The sequence below is a fragment of the Crinia signifera genome, chromosome 3 (genome assembly GCF_055691185.1).
Source record: "Crinia signifera chromosome 3, ASM5569118v1, whole genome shotgun sequence".
Lineage (NCBI taxonomy): Eukaryota > Metazoa > Chordata > Amphibia > Anura > Myobatrachidae > Crinia > Crinia signifera.
The window spans coordinates 30516617-30532190 of record NC_139219.1 but is presented as its reverse complement, the minus strand read 5'-3'; the positions used below and the strand labels follow the sequence as shown (position 1 = coordinate 30532190).

General features: G+C 48.2%; 1 protein-coding gene across 1 annotated transcript in view; it reads right to left on the bottom strand.

The window, feature by feature from the left end:
- Positions 1–7422: 7422 nt before the first annotated feature.
- Positions 7423–15574, bottom strand: part of LOC146062854 (calpain-8-like) — a 101586-nt gene continuing 93434 nt past the window's right edge. Inside the window, exons 18-20 of the mRNA XM_083174860.1 lie at positions 15358–15474; positions 13728–13786; positions 7423–9337 (exon numbers count right to left, since the gene is read on the bottom strand). Of these exons, the coding sequence (XP_083030986.1) occupies positions 9314–9337; positions 13728–13786; positions 15358–15474 (200 nt within the window). The 3' untranslated portion in view covers positions 7423–9313. The remainder of the gene's footprint in view (positions 9338–13727; positions 13787–15357; positions 15475–15574) is intronic.

Below are 15574 nucleotides of genomic sequence, written 5' to 3'. Positions count from 1 at the left end.
ATGGAATTGAGCATATCACCAACTGAGTTGGAGCATACCAATTCATCTCTGATCTTGTCAATCTTATCCCTGAAGTAGGAAGCAAGATCTTGTGCATGGATAGTGGTTGGTGGCTTGGGTGAGGGAGGGTTGAGAAGGGATTTAAATGTATTAAAAAGACGTTTTGGGTTAGAAGCTTGAGCAGAAATGAGAGTTTGGAAATATGTTTGTTTGGCAGTTTCCAGGGCATAACTATAGTACTGGTAGATATCCTTATATGTAAAGAAATCCATTGGACTGTGAGATTTACGCCATTTACGCTCAGCTTTGCGTGAGATATTTTGTAGGTGTCTCGTTAATTTAGAGTGCCACGGTTGGCGTCTAGGCCTACGTGGAGTGTGGTGGGTAACTGGAGCCACTTCATCCAGGGCTGTTTTGAGGGTTAGGTTTAGGTGTGATACGCCATCTCAGGAGTAGTGAATGCAGAAATAGGAGCAAGCTGTTGTTGCAGTGAGGAGGAGAGTACTTGAAAATTAATATTATTAATATTTCTGCGGGCTTGAGGTGGAATAAAGGATTTCTGTGTTTTTGAGTTAGAAGTACTAACATGAAAATACTACTGTTAATATGGCCAGCACCAATTTTCCTTCTGCCAAGGCAGGTTCTGTTCCCTGACCTGTCTGACCTGTACACTACAATCCCCGTGTCCTGTAATCCAGATGCTGCCCTGGAAAGCCTGTAATTATGGATCCTCATTTCTTCTGTCTGGTGCCTTGGCTTCATTATGTTCTCAAGTAGTGAAACTGCCACATGTCAGTTTTGGGTTGCAAAGTGTTGGAAATGGGGATACAAGGTATGACACAGGTATATTGGGGTGATTTCTTTATTGGGACAAGTGTTTTAGGCTTGCAGCTGGGAGGAATCAGGGTTTTTGCAATTTTTTTTAAAAGTTCTTTTAATTGACAAATATATATTTATACCCATATTCTTGTACCCCAAATCACATGACAGCAATTATTTTACACATACAGTACAGTAAAGCTTGTATCTCATTTTCAGTGGTTTTAAAAAAATGCATATTGATGCCTTGTAACTCATTTTCATACCTCCCAACTAGGGTTGCCTACCCTCCTGACCCCCCAGAAAGGTCGGAAAACCTCCCGGATTCCGTCAGACTCACCCACTCACCTACAGTCCCAGTGTTTAAATACAACTAGCCATGCCCCACAGTGGCAAAAACAGGATGTGACCTTGTGGCAATAGACCACGCCCCGTGCCATGAGGCCAAGCCCCCAAAATTTTGGCCGTGCAAAGTGTCCCTCCTTCCTCCAGTGCAATGTTGGGAGGTATCACTAAAGTGACATAATCCCAGCTTTAGAAACAGGGTAGCTGGAAATATTGGGGTGTGATCTAGCAACAAGGGGCGTTGCCTACAATTTACTTCACTCCAGTGAGGCCCCACCCCATTTAGCCTCTGGGTGGCCTGGCAAGCCACTCTGTGAGCTGCTGGCCAGGCATCCAGGCCTTCAGTCTCCAGGAACAGATGCTGTGGGCATGCGCACCATGTCTATTCACCGTTGCTCTGGCAGGGACCGTTCCTATCAGATACCTCGCAACTGTCTTGATTTTCACGGAACAGACATTTATTTTGTGACTGTCCCACTGGCGGGGGGGGGGGGGGGGGGAGCGGGTGTGTCCCCCTGTCACTAGTTGCTCTGCTAATCACTGAAAACAAAGGAACTGGGGGCAGGGCCAGCAGCTCACAGAGCACATGCCTGATAATGACTGAAGTAGAGGGCGTGGCTCATGATCCTGAGCAATCCAGTGCAGCCACGTCCTGTTTTATGAGACCACGCCCCTTTTCAGGAACGGTCCTGACTCACTATCTGATAATGTTGGGAGTTAGGCCTATCAGCTGTCATGTCTATAAAATTGACACAATCTCATTTCAGCAAGGATGTAATCATAGTTACTTACCCTCCTGCATTCTGCAGGAGACTGTGATACAGCAGCAATTTCCCTCTCTCCCTGAGACATCTAGAAATATGAAATCTTCCTGACTTCAGCTAACCCATATTATGCAGCTTATACAGTATATATTCAAATGGAATCATTAGTGCCATTTCCCTGCATTGGGTATAAAGCACAGTGATGCCTATGGCTACATGCATTTCTTGTAGCCACTTATCTGGAAACAAAATACAAGAACAAGACCTGACACGTGTCTTTTCTACAACAAGTACAGTAGGATTTACAGTATTAACGGCTTTGGGGCTCATCTACAATTGGATTACTTCATTTTATGCCACGCTCCTCAGATGTGCCCCTTTCACAATCTCCCTGAAACGCTTTTTCAAAAGTAAGCAAGTATGGTTTAATTGCATTTGGAATTTATTGCATAGGAATCGCATTTATTACAGGGTTGCCGACCCTCCCGGAATTTGCGGGAGTCTCCCGAAAATCGGGTCCTTCCTCCCGGCCCCCGGAAGAGTGGGCAACCCTCCCGGAATCAGGGGGACCCCACTGAGCCCCCCGATCGCGGCATTTATATGCCGCAATCCGCGGGTCTCAGGGGAGGGGGCGGAGCTAAAACAGCACAATCGTGTCGTTTTAGCCCCCTCCATGGATATCAGTTAATTCTGCTATTTGGTGTAATGGGGGCGTTGCTTAATGACATCACAGTTAAGCCCCGCCCTCAAAACTCGTAATTCAAGATTCCTCTCCGGGCTTCTCCCGGAGAGGATTTTTTTAAAGTCGGCAACCCTGATTTATTACAACATATGTTTTGCTGAGTTAGAAGAAAATAAATATCTCAGTTGTTGCAAATATCCAATAATACAGGCAGCAACGTTATTATAATACTATACATTTCCCAATATACACTGCTCAAAAAAATAAAGGGAACACTTAAACAACACAATGTAACTCCAAGTCAATCACACTTCTGTGAAATCAAACTGTCCACTTAGGAAGCAACACTGATTGACAATCAATTTTACATGCTGTTGTGCGAATGGAATAGACAGCAGGTGGAAATTATAGGCAATTAGCAAGGCACCCCCAATAAAGGAGTTGTTCTGCTGGTGGTGACCACAGACCACTTCTCGGCCCCTAAGCTTTCTGGCTGATGTTTTGGTCACTTTTGAAAGCTGGCGTTGCTTTCACTGTAGTGGTAGTATGAGACGGAGTCTACAACCTACTCAAGTGGCTCAGGTAGTGCAGCTCATCCAGGATGGCACATCTATGCGAGCTGTGGCAAAAAGGTTTGCTGTATCTGTCAGCGTAGTGTCCAGAGAATGGAGGCGCTACCAGGAGACAGGCCAGTACATCAGGAGACGTGGAGGAGGCCGTAGGAGGGCAACAACCCAGCAGCAGGACCGCTACCTCCGCCTTTGTGCAAGGAGGAACAGAAGGAGCACTGCCAGAGCCCTGCAAAATGACCTTCAGCAGGCCACAAATGTGCATGTGTCTACTCAAACGGTCAGAAACAGGCTCCATAAGGGTGGTATGAGGGCCCAACGTCCACAGGTGGGGGTTGTGCTTACAGCCCAACACCATGCAGGAAGTTTGGCATTTGCCAGAGAGCACCAAGAATGGCAAATTCACCACTGGCGCCCTGTGCTCTTCACAGATGAAAGCAGGTTCACACTGAGCACATGATAGACGTGGCAGAGTCTGGCGACGCCAAGGAGAACGTTCTGCTGCCTGCAACATCCTCCAGCATGACCGGTTTGGCAGTGGGTCAGTAACTGTGTGGGGTGGCATTTCATTGGGGGGACGCACAGCCCTCCGTGTGCTTGTCAGAGGTAGCCTGACTGCCATTAGGTACCGAGATGAGATCCTCAGACCCCTTGTAAGACCATATGCTGGTGCGGTTGGCCCTGGGTTCCTCCTAATGCAAGACAATGCTAGACCTCATGTGGCTGGAGTGTGTCAGCAGTTCCTGCAAGATGTAGGCATTGATGCTATGAACTGCCCCCCCCCCCTGTTCCCCAGACCTGAATCCGATTGAGCACATCTGGGACATCATGTCTCGCTCCATCCACCAACGCCACATTGCACCACAGACTGTCCAGGAGTTGGTGGATGCTTTAGTCCAGGTCTGGGAGGAGATCCCTCAGGAGACCATCCGCCACCTCATCAGGAGCATGCCCAGGCATTGTAGGGAGGTCGTACAGGCACGTGGAGGCCACACACACTACTGAGCCTCATTTTGACTTGTTTTAAGGACATTACATCAAAGTTGGATCAGCCTGTAGTGTTTTTCCACTTTAATTTTGAGTGTGACTCCAAATCCAGACCTCCATGGGTTAATACATTTGGGGTGAAATGTAATAGGATGAGAGATTCAGAAAGTGAGAGATTTGGCAAGAAATCTCCAGTTTTTTTAAAGTGGCAACCATTGACACAGCAAAATCACACTGGTTTTGCTGTGTAAATGATTGCCACTTTAAAAAAACTGTTGTTTTCTTACCAAATCTCTCACTTTCTGAATCTCTCATCCTATTACATTTCACCCTTGATTTCCATTGATAATTCTTGTGTGATTTTGTTGTCAGCACATTCAACTATGTAAAGAACAAAGTATTTAATAAGAATATTTCATTCATTCAGATCTAGGATGTGTTATGTTCGTGTTCACTTTATTTTTTTGAGCAGTGTATAGAGCTAATAATGTTATGTAGAAATATCCCGCAATATGCATTTAAGCACATATTCACCCATATATGGTATTAGACACGCCCTTTGGGTGGAGCATGACACTCCCTATTAATGGGGCACTGTGAAAGACTCTACTGCCATCTATAATCTCTCTGAAACTAGTTTACAAAAGTAGACAAGTATATTCCAAATACTCTATAATACCTCTTTCAGATCGCAAATGCAGGGTCGCACCGGGACGTTTTACCGGTTCTGTTCCGGTGCGACCCTGCATGTGCGGTCTGTTCACACTGCAAACAGCGAACCAGCAATATTGCCGATTCGCTGACGTCATCAGGGGCGCGGCGGAGCGGCGGCGCGTCATCGGGGGGCAGGGAAAGGAGGCAGCGCTTAGAGCTGGTGCTGCTCCAAGCGCTGGCTCCTCCATAGTGTGAATGGGAAATGGGTCACTTGACCCATTTAACCTGTTCACACCGCACAGCAACAAGCGATGAACTGTTAATAACTCTGCTTCTTACCCGGTTCCGTTTGCCGTGTTGCTACCGGTTAGCTGTAACCGGTAATCCCTTTCACATCGCACTAATTACCGGGTCAAACCGGCAAGAAACCGGCTTGTACCCAGTAATTAGCTGTAATGTGAAAGGGGTATAAGGGTCTCTAGTTTTGGCATTTGGAGATTATTACTATGGGCCTAATTCACGATCATCCAGAACGGGGCGAGTTTGACCCCATTTCTATGATTGGAGGTCTGCGCATGTCTAGATCCCAGCAATGAACGGCTTCGGCGAGTCACACACTCACCGGGCAGTGGCGTATCTAGCGTAAGGCAGCCCCCGCCACTGCTTGGGGGAGCGAGCCGCAGCGGGGGCTGCGTGGGCGCCGACACCCGCCCGGGACACTGGCAATTATTAACTAACAAGGTGTGCCACCTGCCGACAGTGCCGTAACAAGTGGGGAGCTAGGGGCAGTGCCGTAACAGTACCCCGCGGTGTCTTTGGGGAGCCAGCCGGGGTCTGCGGGGAGCGACGCCAAGTCTCTGGATGCTGTGCAGGGACGGGTCACAGTGCAGCGCGCCGCTCCACCCCCAGTTCCCTGCCTGCTGCCGGGATTGACAGACGCCGACTGTATAGAAAAACAGGACAGCTAAGCGACGGCTCAGCTGTCCAATCGTGTATCACACAGCCAGCAGCCTGCCCTGCAGCACAGTGAATGGCTGGGCGAGCAGGTTACAGATCAGAAGGAGGCGGGATCCCGGCATCAGCGTGACAGCGTGTGGAGGGAGGAAGGAGACAGGTAAGAAGCTCTATAAAGCCTGTCTGCCCCATCAACAAGTGTCTCCCTCCCCGCACTCCAACCCATGCAGCCAGCATTTGTGGCCCCCATCCCCCCTTGCGCTCCCACACTCCCGCCGATGTCTGGCTGCCCCATCGCTCCGCCTGACATCTGTGGCCTCACCTCCGCACAGCCCGGCATCTGTGGCCCCAATCCACCATGCATGGCTGGGCATCAGTGATGTGACCCCCTCGCTCTCCAGCCCACCATTGTTACAGAGCTCCTATGTCCCCTCCTGCCTGCCATTTTCTGTGTCGCTTCCCTGACACCCCCCCACCACCTTTTCTGGTGGGGGGGGGGGGTGTCAGGGAAGCGACATTGGGGCCACCATTTTCTTTTTTTTGGGGGGGGGGGGGGGGGGCACCATAAATAAAATTGGCTGGGGGGAGCAAATTTTATAGTTACGCCCCTGTCACCGGGCTGTTCATTGCGGGGAGGGAGCACCAGAGGCACATGGCGGTGCGAATGGGAATCACCCATTGGGAATGCCCAGCGTTTTATAGGCAATAGGGCCCCATGTGTGATCCAGCTCAGACCCCTCTGTCAGCTGCAGCATCCATGCAGGGAGGCTCAGTGTGTGCCCTGCACAGCAGGAGAGCTGTTCTACGCTGTGCCGCAGGCCATAGATCACAGCACTTTGCTGTTAGTCATGTAGAAGGAAGCAGCCGCTATTGCTGTTGTATAGACACCAAGACCATGCGCTGATTCAGTGAGGTGGGGTGCTTCCACATCACCAAAATGGAGGCGTGGCTAACATACAGAGTGCGGCTGTAATTGTACCAGCCCAAGGGCACCATATCCCGCCTAGGGTTGCCAATCCCGGAGCATTTTTTCAATCCCGGAATTCGGGATTGAAAAATGCCCGATCCCGGGATTCCGGGGATCCCGGGATTGGCTTCCCTGATTAAAAAACCTGCCCCGGCCGCCCCGCATATTTACTTACATGTGCGGTGCGGCCGGGAGGGTGGTCGGTGAAGCTGGGAGGGTGGGCGGCTGATTGATACCGGGAGGCGGGCGGGTGAGCAGCCGGGAGGCAGGCGGGTGAGCAGCAGGAGCCGGGCAGGCAGGATACAGGAGCCGGTCAGTCGGGCGGGCGTGTCATGTTGGACGCATCTGTGTGCAGCTGCTACTTGGCCTGCGCAGCGTGACCTCTGGCCTCGTCACGCTGCGCAGAGCCATACTGCCGGGTAAGGGAGAAGCCGGGCAGCGTCTGAGCACACGCTCAGACGCTGCCCGGCATTAGACTGCGCATGCGCAGTCTAATCCCGAAAATCCCGGGATTGGAAACTCCAATCCCGGGATTGAAATCCCGGCGTTTTAGGGGCCAAATCCCGGGATCCCGCCGATCCCGGGATTGGCCACCCTAATCCCGCCACACATTTGTTGGTCCCAGTCCCATATTTTCTCTTAGGTAACACGAAAATGACAAAAGTAATTTGCATTCATTATTGTTTATTCCATAATTAATGAAAATCAGACATTGCATTACATTTTTGATTAATCATAATTGAAATAAGCAAATGAAAATGGCATGGACAAAAATAATGGGACTTAGCACAAAATCTTTTATTGCTGCAATCGGTATTTCAGTAACTCTCAATGGGACCAGCGGCGTCACTAGAAATTTTGCACCGCCCTGCCAAAAAAGGGTACTTATGTAATATCTGGACTCCCGTTTTTCTTATGAGACCGCGTCCCCTCGCGGGGCTCGCTGCGCTCACCACGCTTCGGGCACGGTGGCTCGCTGCGCTCGCCGCACTATATAAAATCAACTCCATGCGTAGTTGGATAGTAGGGGTATGAAAAAATGGGGTGCATTTAACATGGGAGTCCAGATAATACATAAGTACCAAAAAAGTCCCCCCCCCCCCCCCCAATATATTAATTACAATTTTTACCTACATGTTCTTTGCCAGGGGTTTCATGCTCATAGCCAGGGGTTTCATACTCATAGCCAGAGGTTACATGCTCATTATCAGGGGGTTACATAATCATTGCTAGGGGTTACATGTTCATTGTCAGGGGTTACATGCTCATCGCCAGGGGTTACATGCTCATTGCCATGGGCTAAATGCTCATTGCCATGGGCTAAATGCTCATTGCCAGGGATTACATGCTCATATTCAGGGAGAAACATACTCGTTGTCAGGGTGTTCCATGCTTGTTGTCAGGGGTTACATGCTCATTGCCATGGGTTATATGCTAGTTGCCAGGGGTTACATGCTCATTGCCATGGGTACATGCTTGTTGCCAGGGGTTACATGCTCATTTTCAGGGAGAAACATGCTCGTTTTCAGGGAGAAACAGGCTCATTGTCAGGGGGTTACATGCTCATTGCCAGGGGTTACATGCTCATTTTCAGGGGTTACATGCTCATTGTCAGCGGGTTACATGCTCATTCTCAGGGGGTTACATGCTCATTCTCAGGGGGTTAAATGCTCATTGCCAGGGGTTACATACTCATTATCAGGGGGTTACATGATCATTGCTAGGGGTTACATGCTCATTGTCAGGGGTTATATACTCATTGTCTGGGGTTACATGCTTATTGCCAGGGGTTACATACTCATTGTCAAGGGGTTACATGCTCATTGCCAGGGGTTACATATTCGTTGTCAGGGGTTACATGCTCATTGCCAGGGGTTACATGCTCATTGTCAGGGGTTATATGCTCATTGTCAGGGGTTACATGCTCATGGCCAGGGGTTACATGCTTGTTGCCAGGGGTTACATGCTCATGCATCTGTCTGCACAGTGCACTCACAAGGCGTGAATGGTGACACTAACTAGCAGACGGTACTATTGTATGCAACTGATACTGACGACGAGTAGCTGGACTTGATGACTGTGTTCGGAGTCCAGCAAGTATATTAACCGAACCCCCCCCCCCCCCCGTTGTGTATGGGTACAATCTGTTCGCTAGCGCTTGCTCAGAGGAGAAAACCTTTGATGGTTACTTACCATCAAAGGATTTCTCCTCCTATGTCTGGTGCTCGCAGCCACCATGTGACCAATGCAAATGTGGGGTGGTAGCTGTTGTCATGCGTCCCCCCGTCCCCCCCAAGCAGGCAGGGAAACACCTGTGTTCGCTGGGCCCCACCAACCTTTTCTATGGGTGCGCTCACCACTTTTTTGGAACGCCCATTAACTGCTGAGGTCCACCACGGAACATACACTGCCTGTCGAACAGCCTGCGAGCACTTTGGTGAATTATAAATTAGGCCTGTACATGCTCAGACCATAGGAAGAGGGAACAGGGCTGAATCGTCCCCAAAATGATACATAGGTTTGTAATGTCCCCTTATTGTCACAGAATGATGCATGTCCAAGTGGTCGTCCCTCAGATGAGTCCAGCGCAGAGCCACTGCGGATAGAAGAGAGAAGGTCTGTTTGGGGGGCACTTACAGGGAAAATACTGCTACTAGAATAACAGACATATTATATAGGGGATATACTGCTATAAGGAGTGACAGACATATTATATAGGGGAAATCTCTTATATATTTGGCTACATCTGTCACTCAAAGTGTGTCTGGAGCTATAACGCTGGGTGGAGCCTCTGACTCACATGACTGACTCACATGACAGAGAACCAACCCAGTGAGCCCACAGACAGTGCCAGACACCCTCTGCCTCTCCATGTTACACAGCAAAGACACAGCTACTCACCAGACACACCAGGTGAGCGCCCCACACCTCCCCCCCCCCCATTCACGGCATCCCCACGATTAAATGGCACATGCAAAACACTGACATGGTTATGGTTGACAATGAAAAAGGTTGACAAGATTTATTTTTCACTTTTTCAATGTTTTCATATTCATTCTCATGTGTCGACATGGACACCAATGAAGTGCCACACTTATGTCAACATTTAATTTGTTGACCATTGTGTGTTGATTTTTTCTTGTGGCGATTTGCGGCACCCCAGCGACCCCCTCCCGTAATTCGCGGTATCCCCCGCGCGCACGACCCCCCCTACCGCAATTCGCGTCACCCACCCCCCACGACCCCCCCTCCCGCAATTCGCGGCACCCCCCACGCAATTCGCAGACACCCCCCACCTCCCCCCCCCCATTCACGGCAACCCCACGATTAAATAGAACATGCAAAACACTGACATGGCTATGGTCGACAATGAAAAAGGTTGACATGAGTTTTTGAAGATTTATTTTTCACTTTTTGAATGTTTTCATATTCATTCTCATGTGTCGACATGGACACCAATGAAGTGCCACACTTATGTCAACATTTACATGTGTTGACCTTTCTGTGTTGATTTTTTCTTGTGACCCCCCTCCCGCGATTCGCAGGACACACCCCCGCAATTCGTGGCACCCCACGCGACTCCCGCGATTTGCAGCCCCACCCGGTGACACACCCCCCCCTCCTGCGATTCGCAGCATCCCGCGACCCCTCCTCCCACGATTTGCGCCAACCCCCCGGGCCCCCCCTCCCGCAGTTCGCGGTACCCCCCACCCCCCGCGACCCCCCCTACCATGATTCCCCCCCTGACCCCCCCTCCTGTCATTGCGGCAACCCCCCGCCCCCGCAACCCACCCTCCCACGATTCACTGCAACCCCCCCTCCCACGATTTGTGGCACCCACACCCCCCCCGCAACCCCCCCCCCTCCCGCAATTCACGACATCCACCCACGACCCCTCCTCCCGTGATTCGCGGACACCCCTCACCTCCTCCCTCCCACCCCCCTCCCCCCTGTGCGCGATTCACGGCAACCCCAGGATTAAATGGCACATGCAAAACACTGAGACGGCTATGATCAACAATGAAAAAGGTTGACATGAGTTTTTGAAGATTTATTTTTCTTTTTTTTATGTTTTCATATTTATTCTCATGTGTCGACATGGACAACAATGAAGTGCCACACTTATGTCAACATTTACATGTGTTGACCTTTCTGTGTTGATTTTTCCTTGTAGCAATTTTTTTCCAGTGACAACTATGTGCACGTCAACCTAGACATCATTAACCAATTCTTTGTATAATATAAAACACCTGTTCTGTTTTACTGTAGGTGTTTTAAGTCAGATCTTTTACTGCTACTATTACTGTTTATGTAAATGCATTCTGAATGACAGCAACATCCTACCATTCTGCTACAAGAATATATAACCAACAAGATGATTCATCGCGCCACCCGTGCCCCCCCTCCCGCAATTCACGGACACGCGCACCCCACCCCCCCCTTGCGCGATTCACGCCCCCTCCCGCAATTCATTTCACCCCCACGCACCCCCCCTCCCGCAATTCGCAACCCCCCCTCGCGCAATTTACGCCCCCTCCCACGCTTTGCGGACCCCCGCCCTCTCCCACGATTCGCGGACACCTGCGCCCCCTCCCTCTCTTGATTCATGGCGCCCCTCCCGCAATTCACGGCACCCCTAAGCCCCTCTTTAGTCCCCCGTATACTGACACACCCCTATCACTACCCAGCTTCCTGCTCTCCTGAACCGTAAGCCCCACCCCACACCCACAAATGTCACTGTACTATCCACACTATCAATGTACATCTTACTCTGTAACCGCTTTTTAATTAAACAAAACAATACACACCCCCTTCCACATCATATGCTCTCTATTTAACACATTTCACCTATAACTCAAGTTGCAATACAGGCCATCTTTCATACAATTCTAACCATCTTTCTCATGTACAAATGTTCACAAATTAAGGGGGCGCAGCCCCTTACGACGGTGTGAAGAGCGCCCGTAGGGTGCGATGAATCACCTAGTACTGCTATAAGGAGTGACAGACATATTATACAGGGGAAATACTGCTATAAGAAATAACATACATATGATATAAAGGGGTTGGGATCATTTGGTCTACAACAACTAGGTCAACAAGCATTGGGTCAACACCGCTAGGTCAACATGCAGCGATGTCGACATGGGTCAAGGTCGACAGGACATTAGGTCGACACAAAGAAAAGGTCGACATGGGCGAGGTCGACAGTCAAAACATGGGGTTTTCACTGTTTTTTTACCCGAATGTCGACACAGTTGGAAGTCAACCACAGCCTCTCGCATCGCTCGCAATGCTTTGGGAACACTATTTTATTCTCAAGCAGGCAGTAATTTCCCGTGTCCTGTCTCTGTGTGAGAGGGTCTTTGTGAAATTCCCGGGTGATATGCCCCGGGAATTAGACACAGGTTTTTTGCAGGGTTTGTCCTGGGTAATACACGGGTTTACGGTAGTGTGAACAGCACAGACCCGTGTTTTTCATACATGATGCCAAAAAACAAGCTCATTGGGGGATGTTATCATGTGATATGTGACGGGCAGCCAATAAAAGCTGTTTTTTAAACAGCCAATCAAAGGAATTTGTACAAATTTCCCAACACCCAATCAAATTTCACACACTTGTTGGAAGGCAGACCATGGAAAGCAGTGAGAAAGGGGCAGACACAGGAAATTCCCGGGTCTGAGGTGCAGTATAAAGGGGGTCTGTTGAGCCGAGAAGCTCTGTGCCCTGCCAAAAATCCGGCAAGAAAAACCCAGGATTTTGCAGGGGCAGCAATGAGAACGCAGCATAACAGACATATTATATAGGGGATATATAAGGAATAACAGACATATTATATAGGGGATATATAAGGAATAACAGACATATAGGGGATATACTGCTATAAGGAGTAACCAACATATTATATAGGGGATATATAAGGAATAACAGACATATTATATAGGGGATATATAAGGAATAACAGACATATAGGGGATATACTGCTATAAGGAGTAACCGACATATTATATAGGGGATATACTGCTATAAAGAGTACCTGACATATTATATAGGGGATATATAAGGAGTGACAGGCATATTATATAGGGGATATACTGCTATAAGGAGTACCTGACATATTATATAGGGGATATATAAGGAATAACAGACATATAGGGGATATACTGCTATAAGGAATAACAGACATACTGTATTATATAGGGGATATACTGCTATAAGGAATAACAGACATATTATATAGGGGATATACTGCTATAAGGAATAACAGACATATTATATAGGGGATATACTGCTATAAGAAATAACAGACATATTATATAGGGGATATACTGCTATAAGGAATAACAGACATATTATATAGGGGATATACTGCTATAAGGAGTGACAGACATATTGTATAGGTAATATACCGCTATAAGGAGTGACAGACATATGATATATATGGGATATATAAGGAATAACAGACATATATAGGGGATATACTGCTATAAGGAATAACATACATATTATATAGGGGTTTCCTACAAGCTGTGTGATGGGAAAGGGATCTGACGGATGGGATGGTGATCTATGAGTGTTAGTAATTGCCACATGCCAGGATAACGATGGAACCATGGGTCTTACGCAGACATGTTAGCAATGCTGCAATTGTTGCCGATGGACAAAACAATGCTATACTGCAGGTGGGGCAGATGTAACAGGTGCAGAGAGAGTTAGATTTGGGGAGAGTTATTTTGTTTCTGTGCAGGGTAAATACTGGCTGCTTTATTCGTACACTGCAACTTAGAATTCAGTTTGAACACACCCCAACCAAATCTAACTCTCTCACTGCACGTCACATCTGTCCCACCGTCAGTGCAGCATGGTTTTGTCAATTAACATAAAATGGACAATTGTATAAGATTGCTAAGATATGTTATACAAGTCCCCCCCCCCCCCCTAATGGTTCCCATACATTTCCCTGTGTCCCCAGGGAGACGCTCACCTCAGAGACGGACAGACTGATCTTCCCACTCTTATCTGTATCCAGGAGATTAAACATTTCTGAGGAGAAATAAAAGGAAATGATTATGATGCCAAACTGTGAGATGGTGTAGGGGGCAGAATGTACCAGTGTGAGGGGCGTGCAGGGGTGTGGTTGTACTCCCCTACCCCAAACCAAGAAGTTACTGCTGGTCTGGGCAGCAATGGGCCCCTTAGTCCTTCAGGTCCTGGTGCAATGCACCTGCTGCACCAATGGCTGCTCCACCTCTGCAGGAAGGTGTCTGCACCTGTAGTACAGCAGCTCAGATCCTTTTTCTGTACCTGGGTCATGGGGTCGAACAAATTAAGGTTGACACTGAATAGGTCAACCACTATTGGTTGACGGCAATAGACACTCGAAAAAGGTCGACATGGCTTAGGCTGAAAGGGACAAAAGGTCAAGGAATATGTCGACATATAAAAGGTGGACATGAAAAAGGTCAATGGGAGTTTTGTTATATTTTTGTTTATGTCGACTTAGGTCGACATAGACACCGAATCACTGAATAGTTATGTATGAAAAAAACCTGTTCTAGAAAAAACGTGAAAACTCTGGTCATACTTTTTCACGTCGACTTTTTGTATTGCTTGTGTCGACATTTTGTCCCTTTTGGCCATAAGCCATGCCGACTTATAGCCTGTTGACCAATAGTGGCCAACATATTGAGTGTTGACTTAATTAGTGTCGACTCATCGACCGCATACCCCAGTCCCCATGGCAATATAAGCAATGGATTTTGAGTGTGCGTTGAAAGGTCTACAATGTCTCAGTCAATTGGTCAACATGCAGTAGGTTGACACAGACAAAAGGTTGACATGTAACACAATAACATGGTCTAAAGATCAATGCAAGCAAAAGGTGGACATGAGAACGGTTGACATGAATTTTTTGCGTTTTTTTTTTTCAAATTTTTGTGTCAATGACACCTGTCGACATGGACCCCCAATTAGTGTAATGGTACCCTCTCATAGTTTGCTCTGCTCTACATGATTTGGGCCTGGTGTCTCCGATGGCGCCGCGCTCATCACACTTTTCCGTTCCCAACTGGATGGTGAAGTATTAAAAAGTTCAAAACAATTTAAAAAAATTACAAAAAACTCGTTCAAGTTGACTTTGTGTCGACCTTTTGTTAAAGTCGATCTAGTGCATGTTGACTATTTGTCCATGTCGATCTTCTAACTGTCGGACGTTGGGAACCAATTGCATGTCAACCCAGACACTGAAAATCTTTCAGCAGCTTCTTCTGGGTTTTTTATTTAATTTGATCTGAATAAATGAACGGACATTAATAATTAGCGGAACCGCCAGGGGCGGCCACTGGCGCCGCTCCCTGTATTATGTGTAATAACCCCGTCTTCCAAGGTGAGCTTCCTCGTGGTGCCTTACGCAACCGCCATGTCCGTCTTTGACAGTGCTGAGGGCCACCTGGGGACAAATCCCAGAAGTCCAGGCTTCACAAAGGACAGCTCTTATTGGGGAGCGATACTAATTGCTTATGTTAGTACATATGTGATTAGGATCATTACAAGGATATATCCTGCAGCGTTTGTACATCCCACTCTCTGCGTCCACAAGCAGTGTCGGCACTCACTGAGCAAGGTCTCCAGGCGCATCATACACGCTATGAAATCCTCAAAGTTAATCCACAGTTCCTTAGTAGCGTAGCGCCGGGCGATGACGTCCTGTATCCGTGTGCCGAGGGTAAAGCCTGGAAATGTAAGATGCCCAATGTTATGGCTGACAATGCATAGATGTCCTCAGTAAGTGACCGATCCTGACAGCTGACATGGAGAGGACAACGGTGCCCC